Below are 13,933 nucleotides of genomic sequence, written 5' to 3'. Positions count from 1 at the left end.
TTCCCCACTGTCGGGATGGTCATTTGTACAGAGAGCCCAATCACTGTTTTTAATCTGGTCAAATTCAAGCAACACACATCTACATAAATAGACATCTGCCAAATATGTATTCTTCAAAGTTCCCTTCTGGATGATCAGCTGTCAGTGTCTAGAAGATTAAGACTATTTAAGACTGGGCCTACATAATATTATATATTGAATTAAAAGTGACAAGATCATTTAGTGACACCAAGTTCGTGTATGCATTAAATATCTATATATTGCGAAGGATGCTGTTACTGTACAAAAATAAGTGTTATTACTCTTATGTAACACTTATGTAGCACCATTTTTTTAAATGTGTTTATGCAGCTTAGGTTTTTTAACACAGTTCACATTTAACACTGAGTTTTTAACACCTTCACATGCCTTTTACTTTGTGATTGATATTGATGACAATAAAGTTGAACCTTGATGCGACAATGAAATACAGCCATGAATGTCATTGTGAAACATGTTTCACAATCAAACTGCAGCCTCTGGCTCCTCTTACAGGAGACGGACAGCCTTTACAGATCCTGTACGATGCGTACCTTAGAACAGTGGTTCTCAGGCCTCTCTGTGTGGAGGTTGCATGTTCTCCCCGTGTCTCCAGGCCCTCACAAAAACATGCGGTAATCCTGGTCACTATACTGCCTCCCCCTGGCCAGCCGGGGCGCCTGATGGAGGGGAAAGGAACTGGTTGGAATAACGTGTTCCTTCCACGCGCTACGTCCTACCAGGGAAACTCTCCCCTGTCAGGTGCTAGAATGCTCTCATGCATTGAAGGAGGCATGAGCTCGGCCCTGGCCTCCCTAGGTTGGCAGAGGGAAGGTAGTGCCCAGGATTAGATAGACAATTGGCACTGGGTGTAAAAAAATAGGGTTACAAAATCGTGGGATAATATTCTTTAAAAAAAAGAACAGTGGTTCTCAACCACTGGGTCGGGACCCCCAGGGGGTCCCCACGTGATTTTGGAGGTTTCCCAGATGACAGTGAAGTGACATTTTAAGGACCTCAAAATAAATGTAAAAAAAACCCATTAATGTATTAAAAGCGGTGATGGAAAAAGTACTCAAATGTTTTACTTAAGTAAAAGTATCAATAATGCAATGTAGAAGTACTCTGGAAGTAAAAGTCTGGAATTCAAAATGTACTTGAGTAAAAGTACAAAAGTATTGGTATCAAAATGTACTTAAAGTACCAAAAGTAAAAGCACTAAAGTCTTTGAAAATAGCAGATCTACAAGCTCACAACGCGCCCCAATGCGAGGCGTTGTGAGCTTGTAGATCGGCTATTTTCAAATAGCCGAGGTATAAAATAGGGCTCAAGTGTTAATGTATGTTTTATAATGTAATCATTTATATCTGCAAAGTAACTAGTAACTAAAGTTTTCAAATAATTTTAGAGTAGTAAAAGTACAATATTTGCCTGTATAATATTTGATGTAGTGGAGTAGAAGTAAAAGTACAGAAAATTGGAAATACTCCGGTAAAGTAAAAGTACCTCAACATTGTACTTAAGTACAGTACTTGAGTAAATGTACTTAATTACTTTACACCACTGGTGAATTCAAGAGGCCTATTTCTGTCTATTAGTGTCTAATAATAATGAATAATTAATCATCCTTAGTCTAAGTACAATATGATTTAGCTTTACAAGCTACAATACCTTGGAAAGTAGGTCATAGAAAGGTAGCCTATAGTTGTATCTCAAATATTGAACTGTTTTGCATAATGTCTGGCTTTACTTACCTAGTAGCCTCGGAAACCCAGGCTTTTTTTTACTTACCTAGTGGCTCACTCTTACATTTTAACTTAGCCATGGTGGTGCCGAGTCCCCCTGGTTTATAGCGGTGTTAGATTTTTGTTACATTGCCAACTCTCACATGTACATAAACGTTCAGATTTCAAATATAAAGTGCTTACCCCTGAGCCACGGATGTTACAAGGCGATCCGGACCACGACAAGTACCCGTATCTCCCGTATTGTTCAATAAAAAGCATTTTAATCCCATCGCCAGCCATTTTCTCCAAATTGTCTCCGACACTTTCAACCATGCGACACTAATGGTTGGGAGGTGTATTGCACTCTGATACATTACCAAAAAAAAAAAAGGCTGGCGATGGGATTAAAATGCTTTTTATTGAACAATACGGGAGATATGGGTACTTATCGTGGTCCGGATCGCCTTGTAACATCCATGGCTCTGGGGTAAGCACTTTATATTTGAAATCTGAACGTTTATGTATATGTGAGAGTTGGCAATATAAAAAATAGAACACCGCTATAAACCGGGGGGAAAATTAGCCCATTTCAGGGCTAATTTTAACTTTGGCGTCTGAGAGCCCTACTAGCATTTTTTTGTCTCCGCCAGGCCAAAGGCTATGGAAGTGAATAGGTGCCATAATTCATTTGCCATTTCATTTGAATTATGGCATCAATTCGCTTCCATAGAGTACTTCTTCTTCCAGCTAACTGGTGTTTCATTGTGGAAATGTGTGAGATATGTGTGTGGTATTGCACTTTGTCCACCAGATGGAGCCAGTCTGCTGGAGTTCAACTCCTCATTGGCCATAATGGACATTGTCAGCTCAAACTCTAAACGTCTAAAGCGATGGTTCTCTAACTTTTTCATGTTAAGGACCCCCAAATTGACACATATTAGCCCACGGACCCCCTTCTGAAAAGATATGCCAGGGACCCCCATAATGTACATATAAGAGAAGACATGTTAATATCTCCAATTTGACATGGATTAGTTTACGGACCCCCAATCTACACTGCATCATCATTGTAAATTTAAGTAAGTGCACACATGGAACCTAATAATTTGTACACTCTGATGGGAACCAAATGGACCCTTATGGGTCTGTAACTCAATTTGGCTGGAGAGACCCTGGAACCCTCACAGACCCCACTTTGAGAACCACTTGTGGGTGAGGAACTCACTCATAAACCATATGCTCACCGTAGGATGGAAACCGTAATATCATAAACTGTTACTTTTCAGAAAAGGAAAAAGAAATCCGTCTTCCAAAGGATCCAATGTACTTAAGTAAAAAAGCTTAATACTTTCATTGGTTCAATATGAATCCCAGACATGCATATCCACTTTGTGAAATCTGTAAGTAGCAAAAATAGCTGATCTACAAGCTCACAACGCATCAAGTGCCATTTTTGCTAGCCGTGTGAAAATGTTATGGAGATCCAGGTTTCTGTATCCTGGCAGAAATGCATTTACGAGCATTAACCACTTAAACCCCATATAGTTGACCGGAGTACCCCAGGGGTCTATGAGGACACTTTTTTGCCCCATGCAATACCAAGTCTCTGCCAAAAAATAACCCATCTACAAGTACACTTGTTTGCAAATTGTGAGCTTGCAGACAAGTGGTTAAGACCATCTATTCTACAGTATATGTCCCCATGTCAGAACTACAAACAATACACTTAAGTGTCAAAGCTGCTGTAAGCCCTGGAATTCCCACTTCCCCTCATATTACTTAATTTAATCAGCGTTTCAAATAACTGCAATAATCCAACTGCATTTTTAAATTAACCACCACCATACACATCAAATAATGTCAAGGGTCACAACAGACCTACCATGATCAGAATGCTAAGTTGGTGTAGGTGATGTTAAAATGGGTTAAATAGCTCTATATTGCGATGTTATCATTAGTGTTCAGCAACCGGGGTCTCCTGACATGAGCAGACACATTGGAATAGGTTTTGGATGAAATTACACAAATGCACTTTGTGTTAAGACCTACAGACTGGGACACCAGTTAACATTATACTTAAGCTCAATATTCCAATTAATCTGAATAATGTCAGCAATGATTACCAACGGAATATAGAGCTTTTCTCTAAGTTCTATCACTTAAACCCAGAGGAAAACAGGCACTGAGAACAAAAACAACGATTAAATATAACGACTCGAGAATTAGTCATAATATACAAACTTTTTATTACAAAAAAAACATTTCACTCTACATGGAGAAAGTTAAAGCTCCACATTAAAGATGGCTGCAAAAAACTTTTATTCTCATACTACACATTTCCTGGTTTGTAAAAAAGTAAACACCACTAAAAACAAAACATAAGCAGTGCTTTCAAAAGGAGAGAAAAAAACAAACAAAAAACGGCTTTAAAAAAAAAATGTACAAGTCTTTACTGCTGTCACCGTGTGTCTGAACTTGGACTCTATAACAAGGTGTCCTTTTCCCCCTGATAACCCATCTATGCTCAGTCGTTAGCCGAAAGCAGCCCATCTATATGCTCCATGTATGAGTGTAGGAGAAGTGTACTGTGGCCATGACATGACGTGCCGAGTGCAGACTTGGAACTTATAGGAGGCCCATTTTCGGTGTGCGACACAGCAGCATAAACTGGGAGCTCGAACTTGGATGCCGCCGCTTTGTCCCGCTTTGTAGAACCCTTGGGGTCGAATTGATATCCTGGCCGTGATATTAAAAGTCCAAACATCCAGAACTGATAAAGGACAATATTTGGACGTACGATAAGCCAGTTAACCTAAGGTTCTACCAAGCAGTTTAACATCAAACTATGGTGTTGAAGAGATTTTTAACCTTAGAACTTTTAAACCTGGTGGTTCTTTAGAACTTAAACCTGCAAATGATTAGAGGTATTAAAGAAAAAAAAGGGGGGGAAAAAAAAGTTGCAATTAAGATGCCGGGGGCCCAATATCCTATAAAATGACTACAGGAGACATCAGTCCAGACCATGAACCAACTCGTGTCAATATCAAGCATTTTGCATTGCAGGTTTCACATCCTTGTAAAAATAAACGCCACAACAAGGTCCCACCCCCCCGCCCCCCCCCTACCCCCACCCTGACCATCTAGTCATCATCCTCGTCATCGTCGTCGTCTTCCTCCTCGTCGTCGTCCTCCTCGTCATCATCGTCTTCGTCGTCCATGGCGGGTGCCGGCTTCTTGCCGACTGGCCTGCCAGGTCCGCTCTTCTTGCCGGGGCCAGTAGCCGCCAAGCCGCTCTTTGCACGGTAAGCTGCGATGTCCTGCAACGAGGGGGTGGGTGGGGGGGGGCATGGAAATGGTGAGTGTAGGTTCAAGGAAGGAGTACTCAAGATGCTTTACGCAAGTAAAAAGTAGCAAGACTACAGGGTATAAATACTGTATTTAACATGTATTTGAGTCAAAACTACCCTGTAGATAGAATCAGTGGTGGAAAGTAACTAAGTACATTTACTTAAGTACTGTACTTAAGTACAATTTTGAGGTATTTGTACTTTACTTGAGTATTTCCAATTTCCAATACTTTTACTTCTACTCCACTACATCTCAGAGGCAAATAGTGTACTTTTACTCCACTACAATTATTTGAAAACTTTAGTTACTAGTTACTTTTCAGATATAAACTATGATATAATGAAACATACATTAACCACTTTGGCCCTATTTTAAACCTAGGCTATTTCGCGACGCGTTGTGAGCTTTTAGATCGGCTATTTTCAAATATTTAGTACTTTTACTTTTGGTACATTTTGATGCCAATACTTTTGTACTTTTACTCAAGTAAATTTTTAATTCTGGACTTTTACTTGTAACAGAGTATTTTTATATTGCAGTATTGGTACTTTTACTTAAGTAGAGAATTTGAGTACTTTTTCCACCACTGGATAGAATGTCCCATTTAACCATGTCCCAAAAAGGCCAATCTACAAGCTCACGAGGCAAAAGCTATTTTATCCAAACGTTGACCAGCACAGAGAATCTACTATTACGTTTAACCCATTGAGACCTGGAACGCATCTGTGTCACTCTAGATTTCTTTGGTTATTCAAAAAAAAAAGCAGATCTACAAGCTCATGAGCTTGTAGAGCTGCTATTTTTGGAGGGAGAAAAAAAAAATATTTTTCAAAAAGCTGTTGGGATTTAGAAAACATTTTTTAAAGAATGGCCTCAGATCTTACAGGGTTAATAACTTAAAGGCAACTGGAAACGCATGAAGGTGTCGTTCATGTTTCCAGTTCAGATCTGATGCCGAGACAACAGCTAAAGGGAAACCGTACAGGAAACGGGTATATATATGCCACCATCAGGAAACCCTGGCTTACATTGTGCAAAGAGAGTACTGAAGCAAAGTACCTTCTATTGTTATAAGATACTTGTCAAGCTCAAGAATCTATAGATCTGTGATTTTTGCCCCAGAATAGGGACATGGATCTTAGGTTGTGTTAAGTGATGGTGAATTTGTACAGGTGTTAACCCATTAAGACCTGGAACTGTGTCATTTTTAGATTTGAGCTAAAAAGCATTATTTTACACTTTGGGCTATTCAAAAATAGCAGATATACAAGCTCATAGCGCGGCACCGAGTGCCGCGCTATGAACTTGTAGATCTGCTATTTTAAAAAAAAATCGTGAAAATGTGTGAAAACCTTTGAATATATATATTTTTAAAGCGAACATTTTTAACTCAAATCTTTGCTTCTGGGGGGTCCCTGGAACAAAATATTTTGATGGGGGTCCGTGGCCAAATACATAAAATTTTGGGGGTCCTGGACATGAAAAAGATTGAGTACCGCTGATATAGAAACGTACGTTTTTCAGAAAACTGTTGAGATTTAGGAGACATGTAGAATCGGCTTCAGGTCTCAATGGGTTAAATGGCTCTATATTCTAGATTGAAACACTCTGCAAGCTTCAACATAAAAATCGAAAAAAAAATTTGGTTGAAAAAAGTTTTACAGTGAAAGTGCTTCACGTCGACGTATAATAACGTTGAGGACGCATAAAAACATGTAGTGTACATACCTTGTCATACTTCTCCTTGAGTTTGGCAGCCTTGGCCTCAAAAGGCTGCTTGTCTTTGGGAGTCTGCTTCCCCCACAGTTTGCCCAGCTCCTTGGCGATGTCGCCGATGCCGATGCCCGGGTGGTCACCCTTGATCTTGGGACGGTGTTCCGCACAGAACACGAAGAACGCAGAGCTGGGGGGGATGAGGAGGAGACGTAGAAAACGTATTAGAACAAGTCTACCATTTTACAGCGGTGCAAAAGGGTCATCACAAAGCCTTTGTACTTTGCCTTGTTGAACTTAACATTAAAATAAGGTAGAAATGACCTTGTTTATATGAAGTAAAAAACACTTTACATGTAAATTAAGGCAACAAAGTCAAGTTTATATAAAGGCTATGTATATTACTTAACCCATTAACACATCTACCGCCGGGCCCGTAGTTCTACGGGCCGTTAAATCCAACGGTTAAGCGCCAATCCCGTAGCCTACGGGCTGTGGTGCTTTTTCCTTTTTTTCGAATTTTTTTTTTTTTTTAATTTTCTAGGGGGACCATTTTCAGTGTAACACCACCCGATCGGACCGGAAGTGCGATCACGTTTTTTGTTTCCCGTCTGCCTTCATTCTAAGTCGTACACAAAAAGCCCTGTAAAAGCTGTACAGGACATGTAGTTTTTCATCCTCGCATTTCCCATGTTAACATAAACGATCAGAACTCAAACATGGCGGCTCCGTTTGACACGCGGTCTCGACGAGTAGACACCAGGACATGTGCCCGTTGTTTACAAACAGTGTATCGGGCAATCTAAAGGATTTTAACGGGGCCTATGGCGACCTGAAAAAAACAAAAAACAACAATAAAACCTTGGCACTGGTGAGTACATTATGAGATTAGCCCTTGGCGGTGGATGTGTTAATACCTGGAACGCATCTGTGTCACTTTTAGATTTCTTTAGGCTATTCAAAAATAGCAGATCTACAAGCTCATAGCGCGGCACCGAGTGCCGCGCTACGAGCTTGTAGATCTGCTATTTTTGAAAAATCGTGATTTTTTTTTTTTTTTCCGTAAAACTGTTAGGATTTAGAAAATGTTTAGAAGCGGCCTCAGGTCTTAATGGGTTAAGGCAAATGGCACACATACAATTTAAACAAATAAATGATCTAAATAAGGGGAGGGGGATATTAGGACAGTTGGTGGAGCATAAGAGTTGCTGAATAAAGAAACCATTTGCATTTAATCAGCAAAGTTTAGGCACAAGCCCTCGTCTTGTACTTTAACATGGCTGCCAACTGACTCCAGAGCCCAGCAGACCAACAGAGATGTCAGCCCATAGTGATGTAGGTGTTTAATTATAAAGGTTGTGGTTCTTACGGTGGCCTCTTGGGGGCGTTGGGGTCCTTCTTTCTTTTTCCAGCACCTTTGGTACCCTTAGGGGGGATGTAGCCCTGCATCTCACGGTCATAACGGACCTTGTCGGTCTTGGCCAAATCCTCAAACTTCACCTTCTCCTTAGCAGACATGGTCTACACATACAAGACAATGTTTTCTATTTAAAAAAAAATATTTGAGACGGAACATCTTCAAATGGGGAAATCCCCTGTAAACCACCAACTACACCATGTTAATTCAACTACGAATGTAACCAAATGGACCCCTCATTAAGTTACATTTCCAGTTAATCAAGTTAAACACTCAGGATCTTGTCGTGTAAATCAGGAGTCTTCAACAGGGGGTCTGGGACCCCTAGGGGGTCCTCAGAGTTACTACAGGGGGTCTGCCAAATCTTGATATGATTATTTTTTTACCTTGAACCCTAGCATACCTTTTTCTGAGAAGAACTTTAGCCAAAAATAGCAGATCTACAAGCTTGTAGATCTGCTATTTTTGGGCAAAGAGGTATGGGCGCAGAGGGGGAAAAAAAGAGCTGACCAAGTAAACAAAAAAAGCTTAATCTAAAGCACAATTTTATACAATATAGAGGGCGGTCCCTGCTTCATCCCTCTCTCAGCTAGGGGGTCCTTGGCCTGAAAACATTGAAGACCCCTGCTGTAAATAAAACAGCTCATGCAAAACGATAAGTTATTCATGTTATACAATATGTAGAAATGCACAATAACAACAATAAGCGGTGGACGGTTGTGTTTTGGTTGTGGCGTTTGTCTCAGGTGGGCGGGGTGGGAAAACCTTGCATGTCCAAAAACCTAACCTATCATTTTAAAAGTAGTGAAAATTAGCCGATCTACAAGCTCAGAAACACCATGTGTGGTAAGCTTGTAGATTTGCCATTTTTCAAATAGTAAAATAGGGCTTAAGTGGTAGTTCACCCCCAAAATGATGTTTTTTTCCTCTATCCATTACACCCCCCATGGAGACTTGGATTCATGGACATGTTTTTGTCGCATTCCTAAGCCAATCATGTGATGACTCGGCGGTGGCTCCGGTAGGAGACTCAAAAGTTGACCACTTTTGAGTCTCCTACCGGAGCCACCGCCGAGTCATTAGCATCTTTATGCCGGTCATCAAATTATTGGCTCAGGAATGAGACAAAGTTTTTAAAAAATCTCCATGAATTCAAGGTTTCATGGAGTGTGCAATGGATAGAAAATAAGTCATTTGTCTGGTGAACTATCCCTTCACGGTTTTGCAATAATCATCTAAACTGGCAAAGTGACTCAGCTTTTCAGACAACAGTAGTGGAGTATAAATGCATTCTTCTAAAATGCAGTGGAATAAGCATAAAGCATTTAAAAGTTAACCCTTATTTGTACAGCACCTTATGTGCAATTTGATCCTTTCTACCAACGCTCTAAATAAGACTTAGATTAAGAGCTTATTCAAACTGATAGTGACTTATATCACTACTAGCATATTATGTTAGTGTCGGGCACAGACCTTGCATCTCTAGATTTAACCCATTAAGACCTGAGGCGATTCTTTAAAAATGTTTTATAAATCCTAACATTTTGAGAAAAAAAAAGCAAATATTTTCAATTTTTTAAAAAAAATAGCAGATCTACAAGCTCATAGTGCGGCACTCGGTGCCGCACTATGAGCTTTTATATCTGCTATTTTTGAATAGCCAAAGAAATCTAAAGTGACACAGATGCGTTCCAGGTCTTAATGGGTTGAATGCAGACATTAATTGTCAAATTAACGCCCCATAACACCAGAGTGTTGTTAAAAGTAACGGAAAATGGCCGATTCTACAGGCGCACGCCGTGTTGTGAGCTTGTAGATCGGCTAATCTCACCACTTTAACATTATAATAAGCAAGGTGTCACACCCGACAGTGACTGTTCTATGCTTTCCTACAGAGAGGCCTTGTTTTCCACGCCCCGCCACACCTGAGACCAACACCAGAACAAAAACACACCTTCCATCGCTCAGAGCATTTCTTGGAGAACTCGGCAAAGTTGACGGATGTCCCGGGGTGCTTCTTTTTGTGTTCCTCGCGGCACGTCTGGACAAAGTAGGCATAAGAGGAGGTCTTTCCACGGGGCTTGTTCGGGTCCTTGGCCATAGTTGCAAAATATCTGAAAAAAGGGATCATATTTTAAAGTGTCAGTTTGAACTGAAAGGCAGACACTACTTTATAACAGGCAAAAATAACATTAAAAATGTAAAAAATTAAACAAATAATACAGGGCAGACAATAACCCAAAGTGTATCAAAGCAAAAATTAACTCAAGTTTAAATACGGGGGGAAATAACCAGTCTGTATAAATGCAAAAGTTATGGCAAAATTAACTCAAAATAAATTCAAGAACAATGTGACAAAATACTATGGTTTTATAGGCAAAAATTAACTTAAGTTTAAATAAGGCAAAAATTCACTTAAGTTTAAATAAGGCAAAAAATTCACTTAAGTTTAAATAAGGCAAAAATTAACTTAAGTTTAAATAAAGGCAAAAATAAATAAACAGTGCAAAAGTTGCAATACAAAAGTTAAAACATGGCAAAACTGACTAAAATGTTAATAAAGGCAACAAAATTAAAGACGCAACAATGTCACAGAACTATACATAAGGCACACAAAACAAAGGCAAAAAGCCACCTCAGGGGCGATTGTTGCACTATTATAAAGTCCCTATCTGAGCAGAAAACTTTAAAATAAAGTAACAATCCGCACATGAACATAGTTATTATGTCGTGTGTTAAAAGGAGGCCTTCAGGCGCAACTCAAGAAAAAAAAAACTTTAATCGGATTTGTTTGCGAGTCTGAAAAAAAATGGCAGATCTACAAGCTCACAACGCGTCGCTCCGTGACGCACTGTGAGCTTGTAGATCTGCCATTTTCTCAGACAACTGGCTCCCATTTTGTCTCGTCTCCCGCCTAAACCCCCCACAGGGCCCAAACCACCACTCAACAATAAACACTACTTTAACAATAAAACACATTCCTTTCATATTTAAGTCATTAAGCCGACATACTGGGCCTGAAATAAGGTTAATTATCATTACTATTACATATATACAGACTCACTGTGAGAGCCTATAGTTGGGGGTTCTAAAAAAAAAAGTCCGACACGGGAAGCTAATGTTGCTAATAATGCTAGCAGAGACCAAATGGCGTTGTTCAGACTGTAGCACGAGCGGGGTTGCCAGGTTTGGTAGTAGCACGAGAACGGTTGCCAGGTTTGTGAGAGAAATGAGCAACCGGGGACTACGAAAACAAGCCCAAAAGCAGCAAAATATAGGCCAAACTGGGTCAAATTTAAAACCTATACAAGTATATATGCATTTAAACCTATACAAGTATATATGTATGAGCTATTACAAAATGTTGAAAAAATAAAAATGGGGGAATATTTTTTACACAAAGGGTCCATGAAATATTTGAGAACCACTACCTAAATAATGATCAAATGTAGATGCTCGAGCCCAAATAAGCAACTACAATTTACATAAGACCAAAAAAAAACAATATTTACAAGCTACTTTACACAAAAAAACGAAGCCCCCAACCCGTCGCTTTTAATAAGCGGACATGGCAACACCGCTGGTATTATAACACGAGACGCAGCAGCAGGCCTTAAAGCGCAGATCTACAAGACCACAAGGCCTAAGGGCGCAGGACGGGCCGCGTTATGGAGATCTGCAGCCTTTGTAAAGCAGCTAAAACCACACAAGACGAAGAGGGGGAAAAAAATAGCAGATATACAAGCTTATGAGCTTATAGATCTGCTATATTTTTTTTTAATTTTTCAGCTCGCGCTAAAAAAAAAAAAAAAAAAAAAAAAAATCTTACAAAAGATTTAAAAAGTGTTATAGCATATTAAATGATATACATTAATTATAATAAATGTATCTAAAGCAGGCTTTATTAAGTTTGACCTGGATAGTTTAAACTAGAGTCGTAAACAGCCTATAAACGTTAAAACTGTCCCATTAAAAAAAACACTTCCATTATAAAAAGTGTGATATTAACCCATAAATAAACCCTCTTAATAAAGACTCTTTAAAATACAGAGTTAAAGCGACAGGACCGTCGAAACGGTGAAGTTTCTGCTGCCAGGCTAAAAAACCTGGACGATTTATATGTCGGTTAGACGCTGGTGTCGAGCAAAAACCCGACAAAAACAGCAGATCTCCAAGCCCACAGTATAGAGTTAACAATGCACGCCGCGGTCTTGCAGCTCTGCCATTTGGCCTCGAGCTTGCTGTGTAACGCAAGGCCTCGACCCTAAGACTTTCCACCGTTTAAGCTCGAAAAAACACACACAAAACCACAGCTAAATGTCTGATAACGTGGTCTAAGCGGCCGCGAACAATAAGAAGCATCTTTGAAAGGTTTAAAAAGACCATGAAAGGCTATAAATAAGCATTAAAATGGAGGAAAATCATGACCAACCTGTTTCCAGCCTCACGAGGTGTAAATGTCTGAACGTTCAACTTCTTCTCCGTGTTTTGTTACCCGTCTGCGACGCAACCTAACTTGACGTTACGCTCCGCCCACCGTCAGCGCGCTAGGGCGGCGTGCGAGCCGATTGGACGGAGAGGCGGGGCTTCGCGTTTGAAATGTGGGCGATTGGGTCGGCGGGGACGATCCGGCCCTGCGTCACGGCGGCCAGCAGGGTTGTGTGCGCCGGCCCCCGACGCCGATTGGCCGAGGGTTAGTTTTAAACGGACTGGCGCCAAAAAAGGAGAGGCAGAGCCTTTTCTCTTTGTGAGGAATGTACTGAACCAGTGTGTTCCTGTTTGAGACCTGACGGTCACGTGACGGCCCATTGGCACACACACACACACACACACACACGCACGCACGCAAGCACGCACGCACTCACACTCTCACACACACACACACACACACACACACACACACACACACACACACACACACACACACACACACACAGTAGTGGAAAAAGTACTCAAATGTTTTACTTAGGTAAAAGTATCAATAGGCCTACTGCAATGCAATGTAGGAATACCCTTTTACAAGTAAAAGTCTGGAATTCAAAATATACTTGAGTCAAAGTACAAAAGTATTGGCATCAAAATGTACTTAAAGTACCAAAAGTAAAAGTACTTTAGTAAGTAAGTATTTTCAAAATAATAAGTTTCCAGGTAATAAGCAATAAATGATAAGACATGATGTACCTCAAATTAATAAAAAAAAAAAAACAATTTGGTCACAAATGATCAATATTTACACACTCCACACTCTCATTAACAAAGTGGACCCTGACAAATGACATGATCCTAGTATGACACAAACAACACCAGATGGCAATGTATTCAAATAAAGGCTGTGACATGATTTTGTTTATATAAATTACATATATATCCTGTTATGTTATATTATGTTATAGTATTATATTATATTATTTGTAAAATAATATAGAAGTAGAGTATAGTATAGTATAGTATATCAGTGGTTCTCACCTTTTTATGTGAAGGACCCCTGTTTTAATAAGCATTAGGCGTAGCCAATTGATACCAGACTGTCGTATATCATTATGACCGATGACCGTCTTGATCCAAGGCTAGCATTAGGCCATGATCTCCCATTGGATTAATAAGACAAATATATCGATGGGACTCCCAATTAACACTGTAAAATCCTCTTCTTAGTAAGGGTCCATTTGGTTCCACTTGTACGCTGTCAGAGGGTGCATTTGGACCCCTA

At 39.9% G+C, this 13,933-nt stretch overlaps 1 protein-coding gene across 1 annotated transcript; it reads right to left on the bottom strand.

The window, feature by feature from the left end:
- Nucleotides 1-3,971: 3,971 nt before the first annotated feature.
- On the bottom strand, nucleotides 3,972-12,713 carry hmgb2a (high mobility group box 2a). Its single transcript, XM_080416175.1, has 5 exons — nucleotides 12,656-12,713; nucleotides 10,178-10,337; nucleotides 8,176-8,327; nucleotides 6,822-6,996; nucleotides 3,972-5,062 (listed from the first exon to the last, which is right to left on the bottom strand). Exons 2-5 carry the CDS (start codon nucleotides 10,322-10,324, stop codon nucleotides 4,886-4,888), a joined length of 651 nt encoding a protein of 216 aa, XP_080272301.1. The 5' UTR covers nucleotides 10,325-10,337; nucleotides 12,656-12,713; the 3' UTR covers nucleotides 3,972-4,885.
- Nucleotides 12,714-13,933: the final 1,220 nt, after the last annotated feature.

This window comes from Gymnoscopelus braueri (assembly GCF_963280865.1).
Source record: "Gymnoscopelus braueri genome assembly, chromosome: 2".
In the NCBI taxonomy this organism is placed as follows: domain Eukaryota; kingdom Metazoa; phylum Chordata; class Actinopteri; order Myctophiformes; family Myctophidae; genus Gymnoscopelus; species Gymnoscopelus braueri.
This window is presented reverse-complemented; position numbering and strand designations above follow the sequence as displayed.